Raw genomic sequence first — 22,456 nt, 5'->3', positions numbered from 1 at the left:
GGACCCCCACCTCCCCAGGACTCCCCCCCCGGGACCCCCGGCCCTGTGCCCATCCCCTGGCGTCCCCCCACACCCCCTGTCTCCGTGCCCCCCCTGTCCCCAGTGCCCCCCAAATCCCCCCAAATTCCCCCCATAGCCCCCCCACATAACCCCCGACCCCCCCACATCCCTCCGTATCCTCCCCGTACCCCCCATTCCCCCCCCCACATCCCCCCCCACAACCCCTCCAACCACCCCCAACCCCCCCAGCCCCCCCCCAAACCCCCTCATATGCCCCCCATATCCCCACAAACCCCCACAACCCCCCCCAAACCCCCCATAGCCCCCCCATAGCCCCCCATAACCCCCCCATCCCCCCCACCCCCCCACATCCCTCCGTACCCTCCCCGTACCCCCCCCCCCCCCCCCACATCCCCCCCACAACCCCTCCAACCACCCCCAACCCCCCCAGCCCCCCCAAACCCCCTCATATGCCCCCCATATCCCCACAAACCCCCACAACCCCCCCCAAACCCCCCATAGCCCCCCATAACCCCCCCATAACCCCCCCATACCACCCCATATCCCCCTTATCCCCCTATATCCCCCAAGCCCCCCTGCCCCCCCGACCCCCCAAGCCCCCCAAGCCCCCTGTGCCCCCTCATGCCCCCAAAGCCCCCCCATGCCCCCCATATCCCCCCCAAACCCCCCATAACCCCCCTATACCCCCCCATATCCCCCCGTTTCCCCCCATATCCCCCCCATACCCTCCCATATCCCCCTTATCCCCCTATATCCCCCATGGCCCCCCTGCCCCCTGAACCTCCCCATGCCCCCCAAGCCCCCTCTGCCCCCCAAGCCCCCCTGTGCACCCCCATGCCCTTGGTGCCCCCCATGCCCCCACCATGCCCCCCCATGCCCCCCATATCCCCCCAAAACCCCCCATATCCCCCCATATCCCCCATATCCCCCCTACCCCCTGTATCCCCCAAGCCCCCCTGCCCCCCCCGACCCCCCCAAGCCCCCCAAGCCCCCCTGTGCCCCCTCATGCCCCCGATGCCCCCCCCCATGCCCCCCAAAACCCCCAAAACCCCCCATAACCCCCATAACCCCCCATATCCCCCAAACCCCCCATAACCCCCCTATACCCCCCCATATCCCCCACGTTTCCCCCCATAACCCCCCCATACCCCCCCATATCCCCCATACCCTCCCATATCCCCCTTATCCCCCAATATCCCCCAAGCCCCCCCATGCCCCCCATACCCCCCATACCCCCCATGCCCCCCATATCCCCCCTATCCCCCCATATCCCCCTATCCCCCATACCCCCCGTATCCCCCCGTGCCCCCCCATATCCCCCCATATCCCCCATATCCCCCGTATCCCCCCGTGCCCCCCGTACCCCCCGTACCCCCCTATCCCGCCAAGCCCCCCCGCCCCCCAGCCCCCAGCCCCCAAGCCCCCCGGTGCCCCCCCCCCCAGACATCGACGAGTGCGGGCTGTTCGGGGCCGAGATCTGCAAGGAGGGGAAGTGCGTGAACACGCAGCCCGGCTACGAGTGCTACTGCAAGCAGGGCTTCGACTACGACAGCAACCTGCTGGAGTGCCTGGGTGCGGGGGGCGCGGGGGGTCGGGGGGTCGGGGGGTCATGGGGGGGTGGGGGGCAATTGGGGGAATTGGGGGGAATTGGGGGCAATTGGGGGGAATGGGGGAATTGGGGGGAATGGGCGTAATGGGGGGAATGGGGCTGGGGGCTTCGACTACGACAGCAACCTGCTGGAGTGCCTGGGTGCGGGGGGGCGCGGGGGGGTCGGGGGGGTCGTGGGGGATGGGGGGGTGGGGGGGTGGGGGCAATTGGGGGAAACGGGGGGAATTGGGGGGAATTGGGGGGAATGGGGGGAATGGGGGGAATGGGGGGAATGGGGCTGGGGGGCTTCGACTACGACAGCAACCTGCTGGGGTGCCTGGGTGCGGGGGGCGCGGGGGGTCGGGGGGGGGGTCGTTGGGGATGGGGGGGTCATGGGGGGGTGGGGGGCAATTGGGGGAAATGGGGGAAATGGGGGCAATGGGGGGCAATGGGGAACTGGGGGGGGCAATGGGGGGGCAATGGGGGTGCCAAGGAGCTCTGGGGGGGGGGCCCTGAGGGTCCTGGGGGGCACAGGGGGATTCTGGGGGGCTCTGGGGGGGGTTGGGTGTTGCTGGGGGGGCTGGGGGCGCTGGGTACGGGGGTGGGGGTGTTGGGTCCAGGGGGGGTCTCTGTGTTTGGGGGGGTCTCTGTGTTTGGGGGGGTCTCTGTATTTGGGGGGGCTCTGTGTTTGGGGGGATCACTGTGTTTGGGGGGTCTCTGTATTTGGGGGGGGTCTCTGGTTGTGGGGGTCTCTGTGTTTGGGGGGGTCTCTGTGTTTGGGGGGGTCTCTGGTTGTGGGGGGGTCTCTGTGTTTGGGGGGGTCTCTGTCTTTGGGGGGGGTCTCTGTCTTTGCGGGGGGTTCACCGTGTGCGTGCCCCCCCCCAGACGTGGACGAGTGCCTGGACGAGTCGAACTGCGTGGACGGGGCGTGCGAGAACACGCGCGGCTCCTTCCTCTGCCTCTGCCCCCCCCGGCCGTCTACGACCCCCAGCAGAAGCGCTGCCTGCCCCCCCCGGCGCCGGTGAGGGCACGGGGGGGCACGGGGGCACGGGGGGGGGGGGGGGTGAGTGTGCAAGGCTCGTGGGGAGGTCCGTGGGAGCTTCGCGTGGGGGTGGGGGGGGGGGGGTGGGGGGTGCGGGGGGTGTGCAAGGCGTGCAAGGTGTGTGCATGCTCCGTGCTAGGTGTGCGAGGTGCGTGCAGAGTGTGCAAGGTGTGTGCAAGGCGTGCAAGTCAACGTGGAGCGTGCAAGCCCCCGGCAAGGTGTGCAAGGCGCGTGCAAGCCCCGTGCGAGGTGTGCAAGCCCCGTGCAAGCTGTGCGAGCCCCGCGTGAGGTTGTGCAAGGTGTGCAAGGCGTGCAAGCCCCGTGCAAGCTGTGCAAGCCCCGTGTGAGGTCGTGTAAGGTGTGCAAGGTGTGGAAGCCCCGTGCAAGCTGTGCAAGCTCTGTGTGAGGTTGTGCAAGGTGTGCAAGTCCCGTGCAAGCTCTGCAAGCCCCGCGTGAGGTTGTGCAAGGCATGCGAGCCCCGTGTGAGGTCGTGTAAGGTGTGCAAGGTGTGCAAGCCCCGTGCAAGCTCTGCAAGCCCCGCGTGAGGTTGTGCAAGGTTGCGCAAGGTGTGGGAGCCCTGTGCAAGGTGTGCAAGCCCCGCATGAAGTTGTGCAAGGTGTGCAAGCCCCGTGTGAGGTTGTGCAAGGTGTGCAGGCCTCCTGCAAAATGTGCAAGGCTGTGCAACCCCCATGTGAGGTGTGTGAAGTGTGCATGCCCTGTGCAAGGTTGTGCAAGGCGTGCAAGCCCCGTGCAAGCTGTGCGAGCCCCGCGTGAGGTTGTACAAGGCGTGCAAGGCGTGCGAGCCCCGCGCAAGCCCCATGTAAAGTGTGCAAGGCCGTGTGAGGCTGTGCAGCCCCTGTGCGAGGCGTGTGAAGTGTGCAAGCCCCGTGCAAGCTGTGCGAGCCCTGTGTGAGGTTGTGCAAGGTGTGCAAGCCCCGTGTGAGGTTGTGCAAGGTGTGCAAGGTGTGCAAGCCCCGTGCAAGCCCCATGCAAAGTGCGCAAGGCCGTGTGAGGCGTGTGAGCCCCGTGCAAGGTGTGTGAGCCCCGTGTGAGGTTGTGCAAGTTGTGCAAGCCCCGTGCAAGCTGTGCAAGCCCCGCGTGAGGTTGTGCAAAGCGTGCAAGCCCCGTGCAAGCTGTGCAAGCTCTGTGTGAGGTTGTGCAAGGTGTGCAAGCCCTGTGCAAGCCCCGTGCAAAGTGTGCAAGGCCGTGTGAGGCGTGTGAGCCCTGTGCAAGGTGTGTGAGCCCCGTGTGAGGTTGTGCAAGGCGTGCAAGGCGTGCGAGCACCATGCAAGCTGTGCAAGCCCCGTGTGAGGTTGTGCAAGGCGTGCAAGGTGTGCAAGCCCTGTGCAAGCTGTGCAAGCCCTGCGTGAGGTTGTGCAAGGCGTGTGAGCCCTGTGCAAGGCGTGCGAGCCCCGCATGAGGTTGTGCAAGGCGTGCAAGCCTCGTGCAAGCTCTGCAAGCTCTGTGTGAGGTTGTGCAAGGCGTGCAAGGTGTGCAAGGCGTGCAAGCCCCGTGCAAGGTGTGCAAGCCCCGCGTGAGGTTGTGCAAGGCGTGCAAGCCCCGTGCAAGCTGTGCAAGCCCCATGTGAGGTTGTGCAAGGCGTGCAAGCCCCATGCAAGCTGTGCAAGCCCCGCGTGAGGTTGTGCAAGGCGTGCAAGCCCCGTGCAAGCTGTGCAAGCCCCGCGTGAGGTTGTGCAAGGTGTGCAAGGTGTGCAAGCCCCATTCAAAGTGTGCAAGCCCTGTGCAAGGCGTGTGAGCCCCGTGTGAGGTTGTGCAAGGCGTGCAAGCCCCGTGCAAGCTGTGCGAGCCTCTTGTGAGGTTGTGCAAGGTGTGCAAGGCGTGCAAACCCCGTGCAAGCTGTGCAAGCCCCGTGTGAGGTTGTGCAAGGCGTGCAAGCCCCGTGCAAGCTGTGCAAGCCCCGCGTGAGGTTGTGCAAGCTGTGCAAGCCCCATGTGAGGTTGTGCAAGGTGTGCAAGCCCCGTGCAAGCTGTGCAAGCCCTGCGTGAGGTTGTGCAAGGCGTGCAAGCCCCGTGCAAGCTGTGCAAGCCCCATGTGAGGTTGTGCAAGGTGTGCAAGCCCCGTGCAAGCTGTGCAAGCCCCATGTGAGGTTGTGCAAGGCGTGCAAGCCCTGTGCAAGGCGTGCGAGCCCCGTGTGAGGTTGTGCAAGGCGTGCAAGGTGTGCAAGGCGTGCAAACCCCGTGCAAGCTGTGCAAGCCCCGTGTGAGGTTGTGCAAAGCGTGCAAGTCCCATGCAAGCTGTGCGAGCCCCATGTGAGGTTGTGCAAGGCGTGCAAGCCCCGTGCAAGCTGTGCAAGCTCTGTGTGAGGTTGTGCAAGGCGTGTGAGCCCTGTGCAAGGCGTGTGAGCCCCGCATGAGGTTGTGCAAGGCGTGCAAGCCCCGTGCAAGCTGTGCAAGCCCCATGTGAGGTTGTGCAAGGCGTGCAAGCCCCATGTGAGGTTGTGCAAGGCGTGCAAGCCCCGTGCAAGCTGTGCGAGCCCCGTGTGAGGTTGTGCAAGGCGTGCGAGCCCCATGCAAGCTGTGCGAGCCCCGTGTGAGGTTGTGCAAGGTGTGCAAGGCGTGCAAGCCCCGTGTGAGGTTGTGCAAGGCGTGCAAGCCCCGTGCAAGCCCCATGCAAAGTGTGCAAGGCCGTGTGAGGCTGTGCAGCCCGTGTGCGAGGCGTGTGAAGTGTGCAAGCCCCGTGCAAGCTGTGCTAGCCCCGCATGAAGTTGTGCAAGGTGTGCAAGCCCCGTGTGAGGTTGTGCAAGGTGTGCAAGCCCCGTGCAAGCTGTGCGAGCCCACATGAAGTTGTGCAAGCTGTGCAAGCCCCACGTGAGGTTGTGCAAGGTGTGCAAGCCCCGTGCAAGCTGTGCGAGCCCCGCGTGAGGTTGTGCAAGGTGTGCAAGCCCCGTGCAAGCTGTGCAAGCTCTGTGTGAGGTTGTGCAAGGCGTGCAAGCCCCGTGCAAGCTGTGCAAGCCCCGCGTGAGGTTGTGCAAGGTGTGCAAGCCCCGTGCAAGGCGTGCAAGCCCCGTGCAAGCTGTGCAAGCCCCGTGTGAGGTTGTGCAAGGCGTGCAAGCCCCGTGCAAGGCGTGCAAGGCGTGCAAGGCGCGCGAGCCCCGCGCGAGGCCCTGGAGCCCCCCGTGCGAGGTGCGGTCGCGCCCCGCAGCTCGGCCCCCGGTCCCGGAGCGGCCCCCCGGGCGCGCCGTGTGCTGGCAGCGGCGGGGCGAGGAGGGGCTGTGCGGGGCGCCCCTCGGGGGGGGCCGCTGCCCTTCGACGAGTGCTGCTGCCGCCAGGGCGCCGGCTGGGGGCAGCACTGCAGGGCCTGCCCCCCCCGCGCCGCAGGTGGGCCGGGGGGGGGCTGGGGGGGGGGGGGGGGGGAGGGGGGGGGCGGGGGGGGGGAATGGGGGGGTGAGGAAGGGGTGGGGGGGGTGGGGGGGCTGGGGGGGGAATGGGAAGGGGTGGGGGGGCTGGAGGGGGGGGATCTGGGGGGGGGCTGGGGGGGGCTGGGGGGGGAATGGGAAGGGGGCGGGGGGGTCTGGGGGGGGGGGGAGGGGGGCGGGGGGGATCTGGGGGGGGGGATCTGGGGGGGGGCTGGGGGGGAATGGGAAGGGGTGGGGGGGGTCTGGGGGGGGGAGGGGGCGGGGGGGGGGTGGGGGGGGGGGGGGGGGGGGGGGGCTGGGGGGGTGAGGAAGGGGTGGGGGGGCTGGAGGGGGGAATGGGGAAGGGGTGGGGGGGCTGGGGGGGGAGGGGCGGGGGGGCTGGGGGGGGGATCTGGGGGGCTGGGGGGAAGGGGAAGGGGTGGGGGGGGGGTCTGGGGGGGGGGTGGGGAGGGGGTGGGGGGGCTGGGGGGGTGGGGAGGGGGGCTGGGGGGGCTGGGGAGGGGGTGGGGAGGGGGGGAGGGTCTGGGGGGGGGGGGGGGGGTGGGGGGGGGCTGGGGGGGGATCTGGGGGGGCTGGGGGGGAATGGGAAGGGGGGCTGGGGAGGGGTGGGGGGGTCTCGGGGGGGTGGGGAAGGGGTGGGGGGGGGGGGGGACTGGGGGTGTCCAGGGGGAAGATGGAGGGCTGGGGGGGAATGGGAAGGGGTGGGGGGGCTGGGGTGGGTGGGGAAGGGGGGCTGGGGGGGTGGGGAGGGGGGAGGGTCTGGGGGGTGGGGGGGGGGGGGGGGCTGGGGGGGGATCTGGGGGGGCTGGGGGGGAATGGGAAGGGGGGCTGGGGTGGGTGGGGGGGGGGGGGCTGGGGAGGGGGCGGGGGGATCTGGGGGGGCTGGGGGGAATGGGAAGAGGTGGGGGGGTCTGGGGGGGTGGGGAGGGGGTGGAGAGGGGGCGGGGGGGATCTGGGGGGGGGCTGGGGGGGAATGGGAAGGGGTGGGGGGCTGGGGAGGGGTGGGGGGTTGGAGAGGGGGTCTTGGGGGGCTGCGGAGGGGGTGGGGGGGGGCTGGGGGGCTCCGGGGGGGGGGGAGAGGGAGGGCTGGGGGGAATGGGAAGGGGTGGGGGGTCTGGGGGGGCTGGGGGGGTCCCCCGGGGTGGGGTCCCCGTCTGAGGGCCGTGGGGTTCTGGGGGTCCCTACGGACCGGGGGAGGGGGGGGAGGGCAGGGGTCCGGGGGGCGGCGGGTGACGGTGCCCCCCCCAGGCCTGCAGTGCTCCTCGTCGCAGAGCGAGAGCAATTCCTTCTGGGACGTCAGCCCCCTCGGCCTGGGGCGCCGCGCCGAGGTGAGACCCCCCCGACCCCCCCAAATGCCCCCAGACCCCCCAAATCCCCCCCCCCCCCCCCCAAATGCCCCCAGACCCCCAGACCCCCCCCAGACCCCCACATTCCCCCTCCATCCCCCTCCCCCCACCCCCCATTCCCCCCCGGCCCCCACAGACCCCCCCCCGCCCCCAATCGCCCCTCCCCCCCCCCCAGACCCCCACGTACCCCCCAGACCCCCACGTACCCCCCCAGACCCCCACATACCCCCAGACCCCCACGTACCCCCCAGACCCCCACGTACCCCCCCAGACCCCCACATACCCCCCAGACCCCCTTATCCCCCCTCCAGACCCCCCAGCCCCCCCGACCCCCCCAGCCCCCCGACCCCCCAGCCCCCCCCCCAGACCCTCCTTGGCCCCCCCAGCCCCCCTACCCCCAGTCACCCCCATCCCCCCAGACCCCCGTATACCCCCCAGACCCCCCGTTCCCCCCCAGCCCCCCCTTCCCCCCAGCCCCCCCGTTCCCCCCAGCCCCCTCCCACCCCCCCCCCCCATTTCCCCCCGACCCCCCCGTGCCCCCCCCCCACCTCCGTGCCCCCCCCCCCCCCCAGGCGAGGACAGCTCGGAGGAGGACTCGGCCGAGTGCCTCTGCCCCGGGGGGGGCGCTGCCTCCGCTCCTTCCCGGGGGCGCGGCTGCGAGTGCCCCCCGGCTCCCAGCCCGACGCCACCCGCACCCGCTGCCTCGGTGAGTCCCATGGGACCCCCCCCCCCAAAAATACCCCAACGCGGGACCCCCCCCGAAAATACCCCAAAATAGGACCCCCCCCCGAAAAGACCCCGAAATGGGACCCCCCCAAAAAGGGACCCCCCCAAAAATACCCCAAAACGGGACCCCCCCGAAAAGACCCCGAAATGGGACCCCCCAAAAAGGGACCCCCCCAAAAATACCCCAAAACGGGACCCCCCCCCGAAAAGACCCGAAATCGGGACCCCCCCCCCCAAAAGGGGACCCCCCCCCCCAAAAATACCCCAAAACGGGACCCCCCCCCCCCATACTGGGGTCCCACTGGGGGGCTCAGCTCCCATTGGGGGGGGGCACGGGGGGCACGCTGGGGTCCTGGGGGGGGGGGGGGGGCTCATAGGGGACCCCCCCCCCAATGCTGGGGTCCTATGGGGGGGCTCAATTCCCACGGGGGCCCATGGGCGGTGGGGGCCTCGGGTCCCATTGGGGGGGCACAGGGACCCCCTCCCATATTGGGGTCCCACGGGGGGGGGGCACGGGGACCCCCCCCCCATACTGGACTCCCATAGGGGGGGGGGCTCAATTTCCACGGGGGGGGGGCATGGGGACCCCCCCCCATACTGGACTCCCATGGGGGGGGGCTCAATTTCCACGGGGGGGGGGGGCACGGAGACCCCCCCCCCCCCATACTGGACTCCCATGGGGGGGGGGGGCTCAATTTCCACGGGGGGGGGGCACGGAGACCCCCCCCCCCCAATACTTGGCTCCCACGGGGGGGGGCTCAATTTCCCCACGGGGGGGGCATGGGGACCCCCCCCCCAATACTGGGCTCCCACGGGGGGGGTCATTTCCTGGGGGGGGGGGGGGGATGTGACCCCCCGCGCCGGGGTCCCATAGCCCCCCCCCCCCTTAACACCCCCCCCTTTCCCCCCAGACCCCGCCGAGTGCCGGGACCCCCCGCGGCGGGGGGGGCCCCCCCGTGCCGCCCCCCGAGCGCTGCCCGGGCCCGCGCTGCTGCCGGGGGGGGCGGGGGGCGCGGGGGGGGACGGGGCCTCGCGCGCGGGCCCGCGGCGGCCGCTGCCCCCCCCCAGCGGCGGCGCTGAGAGCAATAAAGGAGGCGGAGCCTGAAGGGGCGGGGCCTCGAGGGGCGGGGCCTGGGAGGGGAGGGGGCGGGGCGTGATGGAAGGGGGCGGGGCCTGGGAGGGAAGGGGGCGGGGCGTGATGGAAGGGGCGGGGTCGGAGGGGGCGGAGCATGAGAGGGAAGTGGGCGGGGCCTGAGAGGGAAGGGGGCGGGGGCCTGAGAGGGAAGGGGCGGGGCCTGGGATGGAAGGGGGCGGGGCGTGATGGAAGGGGGCGGGGTCAGAGGGGGCGGGGCATGAGGGGGCGGGGCCTGGGAGGGAAGGGGGCGGGGTCAGATGGGCGGTGCATGAGGGGGCGGGGCCTGTGAGGGAAGGGGCGGGGCTTGGAGGGAAGGGGGCGGGGCGTGATGGAAGGGGGCGGGGCCTGGGATGGAAGGGGGCGGGGACTGGGAGGAAGGGGGCGGGGCCTGTGAGGGAAGGGGGCGGGGCGTGGTGAAAGGGGGCGGGGCCTGGGAGGGAAGGGGCGGGGCTTGGAGGGAAGGGGGCAGGGTGTGATGGAAGGGGGCGGGGTCAGAGGGGCGGGGCCTGAGGGGGCGGGGCCTGGGAGGGAAGGGGGCGGGGCGTGATGAAGGGGGCGGGGTCAGAGGGGCGGGGCCTGAGGAGGGCGGGGTCTGGGGAGGGCGGGGCCTCAAGGGACGATGCACAAAGGGGTGGGGCCGGAAGGGGCGGGGCCCGAGGGGGAGGGGCCTGAAAGGGGGCGGGGCCTGGGTCTCAGACAGATGGGGCTGGGGGGAGCGGCCTGCGGGCGGGGCCTGTGGATTGGGGCGGGGCCTGGGGCTCCGTGGGGGGCTTGGGAGAGGGGGAAATGGGGGGAGGGGGAGCCTTGGGGTGCTGCAGCGGCATTTGGGGGCTCGGGGACGGTTTGGGGCGATTTGCGGCGAAATTGGGGCTTAGGGGGAATTCAGGGGGAAATGTGGGGTATTGGGGGCGATCCCGGGGGTTGGGCCGATTTGGGGGCAATTTGGGGCGATTTCCGGCGAGTTCGGGGCGATTTCGGGTGAGATCGGGGCCTCCACGGAGACAAAATGGCGGCCGCCGAGCGCACTCCCGGCCTACACTTCCCATCGTGCCCCGCGCCGCGCCTACAACTCCCGTCATGCCTCGCGCGCCCATTTCCCGCGCCGCGCCTACAACTCCCAGCACACCCCGCGCGCCGCTACAGCTTCACGGCGCCGCGCCTACAACTCCCGTCGTGCCTTGCGTGCCCGTTTCCCGCGCCGCGCCTACAACTCCCAGCACGCCCCGCGCGCAGAACTACACCTCCCAGCGGGCCCCGCGCGGGCCCTGCCCCCTCCCCGACGTGCTCCGCGCGCTGCCGCCGGTGGCGGCCACGGTGAGGGGGGGCGGCGGGGCGGGGGGTGCGGGGAGGGACCGGGGGAGGCTCCGGGGGGGGGGGGCAGGGGACCGGACGGGGGGGCCGGGGCCGGGTCCTGGCCCTGTGGGGGCCCCGCAAAGCCCCGGGGGGGGCCCTGGCCGCCATTTTCCCGCTCTGGAGCCATCAAAATGCCAGAAATCGCCCCCAAATGCCCCGAAATCGCCCCAAACTGCCCCAAAATCGTCCCAAACTGCCCCAAAATCGTCCCAAACTGCCCCAAAATCGCTCTCAAGCCCCCCAAAATGGCCCCAATCCCCCCCTTTGCCCCCAAATACCCCCCAAGGCCCCAATTTTCCCTCAAACAGCCCCAAAGCGCGCTGCCCCCCAAATCCCCCCCCCAAAAGCCCCGATCTGCCCCCAAACCACCCCAGAAAGCCCCAAATTCACCCCAGTCCCTGTCTGACCCCCCTTAGTCACCCCAAATCCCTCCGCCATCACCCCAACCCCCCCTCTAACCCCCCAATCAGCCCAAATCTGCCCCCAAGTCCCCCCCATCGCCCCCAAACCCCCCTCAATCATCCCAAATCCCCCAATTCTCCCCAAATCCCCCTTTAACCCCCCCAAATCCCCCTTATCTTTTAGGGCCGCCGTGGGGCTGAAGCCCTGGCAGAAGGCGCTGCTCCCGCTGCGCTCGGTGGGCGCCGTGGTGCCCCAAAACCCCCTAAATCCCCTATAAACCCCCCCAAATCCCCTGTAACCCCCTAAACTCCCCCAAATCCCCCTCTAACCCCCCAAATCCCCCCAACCCCCTCGTCTCGTTGCAGGGCTGCCATGGGGCTGAAGCCCTGGCAGAAGGCGCTCTTCCCGCTGCGCTCGGTGGGCACCGTGGTGCCCCAAAACCCCCTAAATCCCCTATAAACCCCCCAATTCCCCCTATAACCCCCCCAAATCCTCCTCCTACCCCCCCCTTATCTTTTAGGGCCGCCATGGGGCTGAAGCCCTGGCAGAAGGCGCTGCTCCCGCTGCGCTCGGTGGGCACCGTGGTGCCCCAAAACCCCCTAAATTCCCTATAAACCCCCCAAATCCCCTGTAACCCCCCTAAACTCCCCCCAAATCCCCCCTAACCCCCCCAAATCGCCCCCTAACCCCCTCGTCTCGTTGCAGGGCCTCCATGGGGCTGAAGCCCTGGCAGAAGGCGCTCTTCCCGCTGCGCTCGGTGGGCGCCGTGGTGCCCCAAAACCCCCTGCAATGCCCCCAAATCCCCCCAAAATGCCCCAATATCCCCCCAAATCCCCCTCTAACCCCCCCCCAAATTGCCCCCCTAACCCCCTCGTCTCGTTGCAGGGCCGCCATGGGGCTGAAGCCCTGGCAGAAGGCGCTCTTCCCGCTGCGCTCGGTGGGCGCTGTGGTGCCCCAAAACCCCCTGCAATGCCCCCAAATCCCCCCAAAATGCCCCAATATCCCCCCAAATCCCCCTCCCCCCCCAAATCCCTTCCTAACCCCCCCCCTTATCTTTTAGGGCCGCCATGGGGCTGAAGCCCTGGCAGAAGGCGCTGTTCCCGCTGCGCTCGGTGGGCGCCGTGGTGCGGCTCTTCGAGGCCGAGCTGCGGCAGCCCGAGCCGGACCTGGTGCTGCTCTCGCTGGTGCTGGGCTTCGTGGAGCATTTCCTCGCCGTCAACCGCGTGCTGCCCACCAACGTCCCGGGGCTCAGCTTCGAGGCCCGGCCGGGCCCCGAGCCCCACACCCTGGCCTACTTCCCGGTGGCCGAGCTGTCCATCGTGGCCGCCCTCTACGCCCGCTTCACGGCGCAGATCCGGGGGCCGTGGACCTCTCGCTCTACCCGCGCCCCGACGGCTTCTCGTCCCGCGAGCTGGTCCGCAAGGTGGCCGACGTCATCTGGAACAGCCTCAGCCGCTCCTACTTCAAGGACCGCGCGCACATCCAGTCGCTCTTCAGCTTCATCACCGGTGAGACGGGGTGCGGGCTGCCCCGTGGGCCTCGGGGTCCCTTCGGGATCCCCTGGGGGCGATCCCATGGGCCTCGAGGTCCCTTTGGGGATCCCCTGGGGGCTCTCCTGTTGACCTTGGGGCTCTCCCGTGGCCCTCGGGGTCCCTTTGGGGCTCTTCCATGGGCCTCGGGGTCCCTTTGGGGCTCCCCTGGGGGCTCTCCTGTTGACCTTGGGGCTCTTCCATGGGCCTCGGGGTCCCTTTGGGGCTTTCCCGTGGGACGTGGGGGGGCTTTGGGGGCTGCCCCGTTGTCCTTGGGGTCCCCTTGGGGCTCTCCCGTGGTCCTTGGGGTCCCCTCGGGGCTCTCCTGTGGTCCTTGGGGCTCTTCCATGGTCCTTAGGGGTCCCTTTGGGGCTCTCCTGTGGCTCCTGGGGTCCCTTTGGGGCTCTCCCATGGTCCTTGGGGTCCCTTTGGGGCCCTTCTGTGGTCCTTGGGGTCCCTTTGGGGCAGCCCCATTGCATCTGGAGGGACTTTGGGGTGCCTCCCTGCTCCTTGGGGTCCCCTTTGGGACCTCCCCCTGCTCCTTAGGGTTCCCTTTGGGGCTGCCCTGTGGGACTTAGGGAGACTCTGGGGTGCCCCAGGGGTCTTGGGGTCCCTTTGAGGTCTACCCCCTGCTCCTTGGGGTCCCTTTGGGGCTGCCCCATTGCATTTGGAGGGACTTCGGGGCTCTCCCATGGCCCTTGGGGTCCCTTTGAAGCTCTCCTGCGGACCTTAAGGTCCCTTTGGGGTTCTCTTGTGGTCCTTGGGGACCCCTTGGGGCTCTCCCGTGGGACCTGGGGGGGCTTTGGGGTGCCCTGTGGTCCTCGGGGTCCCTTTGAAGGATGCCCCATGGTCACTGGGGTCCCTTTGGGGGCTGGTCCATGGTCCTTGGGCTCCCTGGGGGCTCTCCTGTTGACCTTGGGGCTCTCCTGTTGACCTTGGGGCTCTCCCGTGATCCTTGGGGTCTCTTTGGGGCTGCCCCACTGCATCTGGAGGGACTTTGGGGTCCTCCCCCTGCTCCTCGGGGTCCCTTTGGGGCTCTTCCATGGTTCTTGGGGTCCCTTTGGGGCCCTCCCATGTCCCTCGGAGCCCCTTTGGGGCTCTCCCATTGCCCCTGGGGCCCCTTCGCAGCCCCCCCACACCACCCAGACGCGGCGTAGTTCCGCGCCCACCCCCAATCCCATTCCCCCCCCACCCCCAGGCACGAAGCTGGACAGCTCGGGGGTGGCGTTTGCGGTGGTGGGGGCGTGCCAGGCGCTGGGGCTGCGGGACGTGCACCTCGCCCTGTCCGAGGACCACGCCTGGGTCGTCTTCGGGCGCGGGGGCGAGCAGACGGCCGAGGTCACCTGGCACGGCAAGGGCAACGAGGACCGCCGGGGACAGACCGTGCACGCCGGCGTGGCCGAGAGGGTGAGGGGGGCGGGGGGGGCACCCGGGGGTCCTGGGGGAGCGGGGGGGGCCCCGTCCCCCTTCACGTCCCCCCTCGGCGTCCCCGGTGGCGTCTTTGGTGCTTCTCTTGCTGTACCCCGGTGACGTCCCCGTTGGTGTCCCCGCTGTCCCCCCAAAATGTCCCCATTGTACCCCAAAACGTCCCCATTAATGTCCCCATTGGTGTCCCCTAACAATGTCCCCAGTGTACCCCAATGATGTCCCCATTGGTGGCCCCACTGTACCCCATTAATGTCCCCGTTGGTGTCCCTGCTGTCCCCAAAGATGTCCCCATTGTACCCCAAAAATGTCCCCATTAATGTCCCCATTGGTGTCCCTGCTGTCCCCCAAAGATGACCCCCTTGTACCCCAATAATGTCCCCACAATGTCCCCATTGTACCCCATTAATGTCCCCATTGGTGTCCCCATTGGTGTCCCCACCTGTCCCCAAAGATGTCCCCCTGGTACCCCCAAAAATGTCCCCATTAACGTCCCCATTGGTGTCCCCACTGTCCCCTATCTATGTCCCCAGTGTACCCCAATGATGTCCCCATTGGTGTCCCCATTGTACCCCATTAATGTCCCCATTGGTGTCCCCACTGTCCCCAAAGATGTCCCCCTGGTACCCCAAAAATGTCCCCATTAATGTCCCCGTTGGTGTCCCCACTGTTCCCCAGCAATGTCCCCAGTGTACCCCAATGACGTCCCCATTGGTGTCCCCATTGTACCCCCAAGAATGTCCCCATCGATGTCCCCGTTGGTGTCCCCACTGTCCCCCAAAGATGTCCCCCTTGTACCCCACTAATGTCCCCATTAACGTCCCCATTGGTGTCCCCACTGTCCCCTAACCATGTCCCCACTGTACCCCAGTGACGTCCCCATTGGTGTCCCCCTCGGTGTCCCCGCTGCCCCCTGTTCATGTCCCCAATGTCCCTGTTCGTGTCCCCACTGCTGTCCCTGCTGTCCCCCGTTGATGTCCACGTTGTCCCCCAGCAATGGCCCCGTTGCTGTCCCCCCGTACCCCCCTGATGTCCCCGTCCCCCCCGATGTCCCCGTCCCCTGTTGATGTCCCCATTGCTGTCCCTGATGTCCCCATTGGTGTCCCTGCTGTCCCCCACTGATGTCCCTGATGTCCCCGCTGCTGTCCCCGTCCCCCGCTGACGTCCCCGCTGTCCCCGTTGCCCCCAGAGCTGGCTGTACCTGAAGGGCTCGTACCTGCGCTGCACGCGCCACATGGAGGTGGCCTTCATGGTGTGCGCCATCAACCCCTCCATCGACCTGCACACCGACAGCCTCGAGCTGCTGCAGCTCCAGCAGGTGGGGCGCGCCGTGGGGCTGGCACGCCGTGGGGCTGCCGTGGGGCTGGTGCGCCGTGGGGCATGCTATGGGGCACGCCGTGGGGCTGGTGTGCCATGGGGCACGCCGTGGGGCGGGCACGCTGTGGGGCACGCCGTGGGGCATGCCGTGGGGCTGGCGTGCAATGGGGCATGCTGTGGGGCACTCTGTGGGGCTGGTGTGCCATGGGGCGTGCCGTGGGGCATGCCGTGGGGCTGGCACGCTGTGGGGCACACCATGGGGCTGGTGTGGGGCTGGCACGCTGTGGGGCGTGCCGTGGGGCTGGCACCCCATGGGGCACGCTATGGGGCATACCGTGGGGCACGCTATGGGGCTGGCGTGCTGGGGTATGCTATGGGGCACACTGTGGGACTGGCACACTGTGGGGCACACTATGGGGCACGCTATGGGGCACACTCTAGTGGCGTGCTGTGGGGTGTGCCATGGGGCACTGTGGGGCATGCTATGGGGCTGGCACACTGTGGGGTTCATGCCATGGGGCATGCTGTGGGGCACACCGTGGGGCTGGTGTGCTGTGGGGCGTGCTATGGGGTGTGCCATGGGGCTGGCACACCATGGGATGTGCTATGGGGCGTGCTATGGGGCACGCCGTGGGGCTGGCACCCCAGGGGGCATGCTGTGGGTCTGGCACCCCTGTGGGGTGGCACCCCTATGGGGCACGCCGTGGGGCTGGCATCCCGTGGGGCCGGCCGTGGGGCGCCCCCATCTCCGTCTCCCCCCGCAGCGCCTGCTGTGGCTGCTCTACGACATGGGGCACCTGGAGCGGTGAGTGGCGGGGGGCACACGGGGGGGGGGGGGGAGGAGGAAAATCCCACCCCCCCCCCCAGCTATGGGGCCGGCCCCACGGCGCCGTGGGGCTGAGGCCGCCCCTCCCCGCGCAGCTACCCCATGGCCCTGGGCAACTTGGCCGACCTGGAGGAGCTGGAGCCCACGCCGGGCCGCCCCGACCCCCTCACCCTCTACCACAAGGTAAAACGGGGCCGGGGGGGGTCTTTGAGGGGGGGGGGGCAATTTGGGGCGATGCCCCCCCCCTCGACCCCCCCCCGGCCCCGTAGGGCATCCTGTCGGCACGGACCTACTACAACAACGAGCACATCTACCCCTACATGTACCTGGCCGGCTACCACTGCCGCAACAAGAACGTCAAGGAGGCGCTCGAGGCCTGGGCCGACACCGCCACCGTCATCCAGGAGTGAGGGGGGGTCCGGGGGGGTCCCGGGGGGGGTCTTTGGGGGGTCCCGGGGGGTCCCGGGGGCGGGAGGGGCCCCGTTTTTATGGGGTCCCCGTAGGACTTTGGGTTTCCGTGGGGTCAACGCGCCGCGGTTGGGTTTTGGTCGCCCCCATCCCCATTTGGGGGGGTTGATGTGGGACCCCCCAGTTGTGGGGTGCCCCCCCCAGTTGTGGGGTGCCCCCCCCAGTTTGTAGGGTCTTGGGGGGCTCCCGGGGGCTGGGGGGGGGGCATTTTTATAGGGTCCCCGTAGGTCTTCGTCTTTCCATGGGTCAACGCGCCGCCATTGGGTTTTGGTTGCCCCCATCCCCATTTGGGGGGTTCATGTGGGACCCCCAGTTGTGGGGTGCCCCCCCAGTTGTGGGGTGGCTCCCCCGGTTGTGGGTGCCCCCCCCCCAAGTTTGTAGGGTCTTGGGGGGCTCCCGGGGGCTGGGGGGGGGGGCATTTTTTATAGGGTCCCCGTAGGTCTTCGTCTTTCCATGGGTCAACGCACCGCCGTTGGGTTTTGGTCGCCCCCATCCCCATTTGGGGGCTCATGTGGGACCCCCTGGTTGTGGGGGTGGCCCCCCCCGGATTGTGGGGTGCCCCCACCAGTTTGTAGGGTCCTGGGGGGCTCCCGGGCGTGGGGGGGACATTTTTTATAGGGTCCCCGTAGGTCTTCGGCTTTCCATGGGTCAACGCGCCGCAGTTGGGTTTTGGTCGCCCCCATCCCCATTTGGGGGTTCGTAGCCCCCCCCGTGGTTCGTAGCCCCCCTCCCCTCGGTCCGTAGCCCCCCTAATTAATTACCTGCCCCCCCCCCAGCTATAATTACTGCCGGGAGGACGAGGAGATCTACAAGGAGTTCTTCGACGTGGCCAACGACGTCATCCCCAACCTGCTCAAGGAGGCGGCCAACGCGGCCGAGCCCCCGGGGACGCCGACGGGGCCGAGGTGGGGGGGGGGGGCAGCTTGGGGGTGCCCCCCCCCCCCCCCGATAGCACCCAGGATCTCCCCCCACCAATATTTCCTAAATTGCCCCCCCCCAAGGGTGTGGGGATGGGGCTGTTGGGGGGGGGAGAGGCCTGGTTGGGGGCGGCCCCCTGGATGGGGGATTGGGGGGGGATTGGGGGTGGGGGGGCACATTTTTGGGGTGGGGGGCACATATTTCGGGTGGGGGGGCACATATTGGGGTGGGGGGGCTATATTTGGGGTTGGGGGGCACATATCGGGGTGGGGGGGCACATATGGGGGGGTGGGGGGCTTGTTTGGGGGTGGGGGCACGTTTTTGGGGTGCCACATTTGGGGGGCACCCCCTATTTGGGGGGCGCTTCAGATTCGGGGGCACCCCCTATTTGGGGGGGGGAGCACGTGGGGCTTATAAGGGGGGGGGGGTCATTTAGGGTGGCCCCCCCCCAAGGGTGTGGGGCTGGGGCTGGGGAGGGGGGGGGGAGAGGCCTGGTTGGGGCGGCCCCCCCTGGATGGGGGATTGGGGGGGGATTGGGGGTGGGGGGCACATTTTTGGGGTGGGGGGGCTATATTGGGTTGGGGGGCACATATCGGGGGGTGGGGGGCACATTTTTGGGGTGGGGGGCACATATTTGGGGTGGAGGGGCACATATCGGGGGGTAGGGGGCTTCATTTGGGGGTGGGGGGCACGTTTTTGGGGTACCACATTTGGGGGGCACCCCCTATTTGGGGGGCGCTTCAGATTCGGGGGCACCCCCTATTTGGGGGGGGGCACGTGGGGCTTATAAGGGGGGGTCATTTAGGGTGCCCCCCATTGGCAATCCCCTATTTTGGGGTCCCCCGTTGGGGGTTTCCCCAGCAGGAGCCTGGTTTAAGGGGGGGGAAGGATTTAGGGTCTCGGGGGTGCTCCGGAGCCCCTCCGTGACCCCCCCGCCCCCCCCCAGACGCCCCCCTGCCCGGGGGGGGCTCGGCGCTGCAGGACCCCGAGTGCTTCGCCCACCTCCTGCGCTTCTACGACGGGATCTGCAAGTGGGAGGAGGGCAGCCCCACGCCCGTGCTGCACGTCGGCTGGGCCACCTTCCTCGTCCAGTCCCTCGGGCGCTTCGACGGGCAGGTGGGGGGGGGGGGGCCCTGGGGGGGTTGGGGGGGTCCTGGGGGGCTGGGGGGGACTTAGGGGGGTTTGGGGAGGACTTAGAGGGGGTTTGGGGAGGACTTAGGGGGGTCCTGGGGGTTTGGGGGGACTTGGGGGGGGGGGTGGGGGGGGGGGAGTTTGGGGGTTTGGGGGGTCCTGGGGGTTTCGGGCGGAGTTTGGGGGTTGGGGGGGTCCTGGGGGGGTTGGGGGGGCCTGGGGGTTGGGGGGGACTTAGGGGGGTTTGGGGGGAGAGTTTGGGGGTTTGGGGGGGATATGGGGGGTTTCGGGGGAATTTGGGGGGTTTCGGGGGGAATTTGGGGGGTTTGGGGGGTTGGGGGGTCCTGGGGGGTTGGGGGGGGCTGGGGGGTTGGGGGGCGGTTGGGGGGTCCTGGGGGTTTGGGGGGGAGTTTGGGGGGGAGTTTGGGGGGTTTGGGGGGGATATGGGGGGTTTAGGGGGGGGGGGGGGGGGCTGAAGTGGGGCTGGGGGCACCGGGATGGGGTTTGGGGGGGCTGGGGGGTCCTGGGGGGTTTGGGGGTGGGGTCCTGGGGGTCCTGGGGGGGAGTTTGGGGGGTTTGGGGGGGATATGGGGGGTTTGGGGGGGGTCCTGGGGGGTTTGGGGGGGGGATATGGGGGGTTGGGGGGGGTCCTGGGGGGTTTGGGAGGGAGTTTGGGGGGGTCCTGGGGGGTTTGGGGGGACTTAGGAGGGGTTTGGGGGGAGTTTGGGGGGTTTGGGGGGTCCTGGGGGGTTTGGGGGGACTTGGGGGGAGTTTGGGGGATTTGGGGGGGTTGGGGGTCTGAAAGTGGGGCTGGGGGCTCTGGGATGGGGTTTGGCGGGGGTTGGGGGGGATTTGGGGGGTTTGGGGGGCTGGCGGGGGTCCTGGGGGGTTTGGGGGGAGTTTGGGGGATTTAGGGGGGGTTGGGGGTCTGAAAGTGGGGCTGGGGGCTCTGGGATGGGGTTTGGGGGGGGTTGGGGGGGCTGGGGGGGGACTTGGGGTGGCTGGGGGGGGCGGCGGAGGGGCTGGTGGGGGTCCTGGGGGTTTGGGGGGATTTGGGGGGGACTTAGAGGGATTTAGGGGGGGGTTGGGGGGTCTGAAAGTAGGGTTGGGGGTTCTGGGATGGGGTTTGGGGGAGCGGCTGGGTGGGGGGGGGCGGGGGAGGGGGCTGGGGGTGTCCCAGGGGGTTTGGGGGAGGATTTGGGGGAGATTTGGGGGGGGGGTTGGGATGTCCGAAGTGGGGCTGGGGGCAATGGGATGGGGTCTGGGGGGGGGGGGGTTGGGGGGCACGGGGGGGGGTCAGGGGAGGGGGCTGAGAGGGGGCCTGGGGGGGTTGGGGGGGGGACTTGGGGGCATTTAGGGGGGGGGGGGTTGGGGGGCTGGGGGCTCTGAAATGGGGTTCGGGGGGGTTAGGGGGATGGAGGGGGAGCTGGGGGACATGGGGGGGCTGGGGGGGGCGGGGGGGGGGGGGGCTGGGGGGGGGGTCCCGGGGGGTTTGGGGGGGGGGTCTCGGGGGGGTTGGGGGGGGATTTAGGGGGGCTTTGAGGGGGGATTTGGGGGGGGTTGGGGTGTCCCAAGTAGGGCTTGGGGGGGGGGGGGTGACCCCCCTTGACCCCCCCCCATGTGCCCATGACCCCCCGGCCCCCCCCATGTGCCGTGACCCCCGTGACCCCCATGTGCCGTGACCCCCCTTGACCCCCCTGTGACCCCGTGACCCCCCCGTGACCCCCCCCGTGACCCCCCCGTGACCCCCGTGACCCCCCCCCCCATGACCCCTGCCCCCCCCCAGGTCCGGCAGCAGGTCCGCCTGGCCCCCCGCTCCCCCCCGCCCGCGGAGGAGGCGGAGGAAGGGGCGGGGCCGGCGGCGGGGGGGAGGAGCCCCGCGAGGGGCGGCGCCGGGGCCCGCGCCGCGAGTCCCGCCCCGAGGAGCCGGCCCCGCCCCCCAAGCGCGCCCCCGAGCGCCGGCGCCCCGCCCCCGGCGGCGCGGCCACGCCCCCTGCGGCCAGAGGGGCGGAGCCGGAAGGGGGCGGGGCTGCGGGGGCAGGCGGAGGGGGATTGGCTGCGGCGGGAGGAGGGGCGGGGCTAGGGGCTCAGGGGCGGGGCTAGGGGCTCAGGGGGGCGGGGCTAGGGGCTCAGGGGGCGGGGCAAGTGGCTCCAGGGGTAGCGCAGGGGGCGGGGCCAGGGGCGCAGGGGGCGGGGCCAGGGGGTAAAGGGGCGGGGCAAGGGGCGCAGGGGGCGGGGCCGGGAGCGGCGGGGGCGGGGCTAGCGGGCAAAGGGGCGGGGGCAAGGAGCTCAAGGGGCGGGGCAAGGGGCGCAGGGGGCGGGGCTAGCGGGCAAAGGGGCGGGGCCGGGAGGCAAAGGGGCGGGGCTAGGGGCGCAGGGGGCGGGGCCTGGAGTTAAAGGGGCGGCGCAGGGGCCGCAGGGGGGGGGCCGGGGGCCGGGGGGGGGCCGTGGCTGTCGTTCCGCAGCGAGAAGATGCGGGGGATGCAGGAGCTGCTGCGCGCCCCCCGCGTCAACTCGAGCGCCATCAAGCTGCAGCTCACGGCCCAGTCCCAGGTGCAGCCGCGCCGCCCCCCCGCGCCGCCCCCAGCGACTACGCCCTCGCCTTCCTCAAGCGGCCCCGCAAGGCGCTCTGAGAGCCGGGGGGGGGGGGGGGGGCGTGGGGGGGGCGGGGGGGCGTGGAGGGATCTTGGGGGGGTTATGGGGGGGGGCGTGGGGGGTTATGGGGGGTCAGAGGGGGTTATGAGGGGGTTTTAAGGGGGTTATTGGGGGTCGGGGGGGTTGTAGGGGGGTGTGGAGGGGTCTTGGGGGGGTTATGGGGGCGTAGGGGGTTATGGGGGGCGTAGGGGGGTTATTGGGGGTTATAAGGAGGTCTTGGGGGGGGTATTGGGGTCGGGGGGTGGGGGGGGTGTGGAGGGGTCTTGGGGGGGTTATGGGGGACGCAGGGGGGTTATGGGGGGGTCAGAGGGGGTTATGAGGGGGTCTTGGGGGGGTTATTGGGGGTCGGGGGGTGGTAGGGGGGTGCGGAGGGGTCTTGGGGGGTTATGGGGGGCGCAGGGGGGTTATGGGGGGTCAGAGGGGGTTATGAGGGGGTTTTAGGGGGGTTATGGGGGTCGTAGAGGGGTTGGGGGGGTTATAAGGAGGTCTTGGGGGGTATTAGGGGTCGGGGGGGTGGTAGGGGGGTGTGGAGGGGTCTTAGGGGTTATGGGAGGTCGTAGGGGGGTTATTGGGGGTTATAAGGGGGTCATAGGGCGGTTATGGGGGTCATAGAGGGGTTGGGGGGGTGGTAGGGGGTGTGGAGGGGTCTTAGGGGGGTTATGGGGGGCGTAGGGGGGTTATTGGGGGTTATAAGGGGGTCGGGGGGGTGGTAGGGGGGTGTGGAGGGGTCTTGGGGGGGTTATGGGGGGGCGTAGGGGGGTTATAAGGGGGTTATTAGGGGTCGGGGGGTTGTAGGGGGGTGTGGAGGGGTCTTGGGGGGGTTATGGGGGCGTAGGGGGGTTATAAGGGGGTGTTAGGGGGTCGGGGGGTGGTAGGGGGGTGTGGAGGGGTCTTGAGGGGGTTATGGGGGGTCGTAGAGGGGTTGGGGGGGTTATAAGGGGGTTTTAGGAGAGTTATTAGGGGTCGGGGGCGTTATTGGGATTGTAGGGGGGTTATTAGGGGTGTAGGTAGGGGTCATGGGGGCGTAGGGGGGTTATGGGGGAGTTATTGGGGGTCTTGGGGTTATCGGGGAGGTTATGGGGGTTTTGGAGGTCGTAGGGGGTTACTGAGGGGTTATTGGGGTCATAGGGGGATTATGGGGGGTATTGGGGGTTATTGGGGTCATGGGGGGGTTATTGAGGGTCTTAGGGAGGCTCTG

At 69.8% G+C, this 22,456-nt stretch overlaps 2 protein-coding genes across 2 annotated transcripts in view; both read left to right on the top strand.

Annotated features, from left to right (window-relative positions):
- The window catches only part of LOC136789224 (latent-transforming growth factor beta-binding protein 3-like), a 28,624-nt gene extending 19,445 nt beyond the window's left edge, over positions 1-9,179 (top strand). Inside the window, 9 exon segments of the mRNA XM_066989202.1 lie at positions 1,465-1,593; positions 2,495-2,572; positions 2,575-2,630; positions 2,791-2,869; positions 5,814-5,903; positions 5,906-5,989; positions 7,276-7,355; positions 7,946-8,079; positions 9,011-9,179. Of these exon segments, the coding sequence (XP_066845303.1) occupies positions 1,465-1,593; positions 2,495-2,572; positions 2,575-2,630; positions 2,791-2,869; positions 5,814-5,903; positions 5,906-5,989; positions 7,276-7,355; positions 7,946-8,079; positions 9,011-9,179 (899 nt within the window).
- A 1,001-nt stretch (positions 9,180-10,180) lies between these two features.
- LOC136789274 (menin-like) lies at positions 10,181-21,236 on the top strand. Its single transcript, XM_066989311.1, is given in 14 exon segments — positions 10,181-10,548; positions 12,050-12,348; positions 12,351-12,497; positions 13,717-13,925; positions 15,133-15,261; positions 16,025-16,065; positions 16,182-16,269; positions 16,356-16,492; positions 17,331-17,470; positions 18,428-18,588; positions 20,390-20,461; positions 20,464-20,560; positions 20,918-21,175; positions 21,178-21,236. Coding segments are annotated over 14 exon segments (2,145 nt in total). The 5' UTR covers positions 10,181-10,240.
- The last annotated feature ends 1,220 nt before the right edge of the window (positions 21,237-22,456 follow it).

Source organism: Anser cygnoides, unplaced genomic scaffold (genome assembly GCF_040182565.1).
Source record: "Anser cygnoides isolate HZ-2024a breed goose unplaced genomic scaffold, Taihu_goose_T2T_genome scaffold_43_1, whole genome shotgun sequence".
Classification (NCBI taxonomy): Eukaryota; Metazoa; Chordata; class Aves; order Anseriformes; family Anatidae; genus Anser; species Anser cygnoides.
This window is presented reverse-complemented; position numbering and strand designations above follow the sequence as displayed.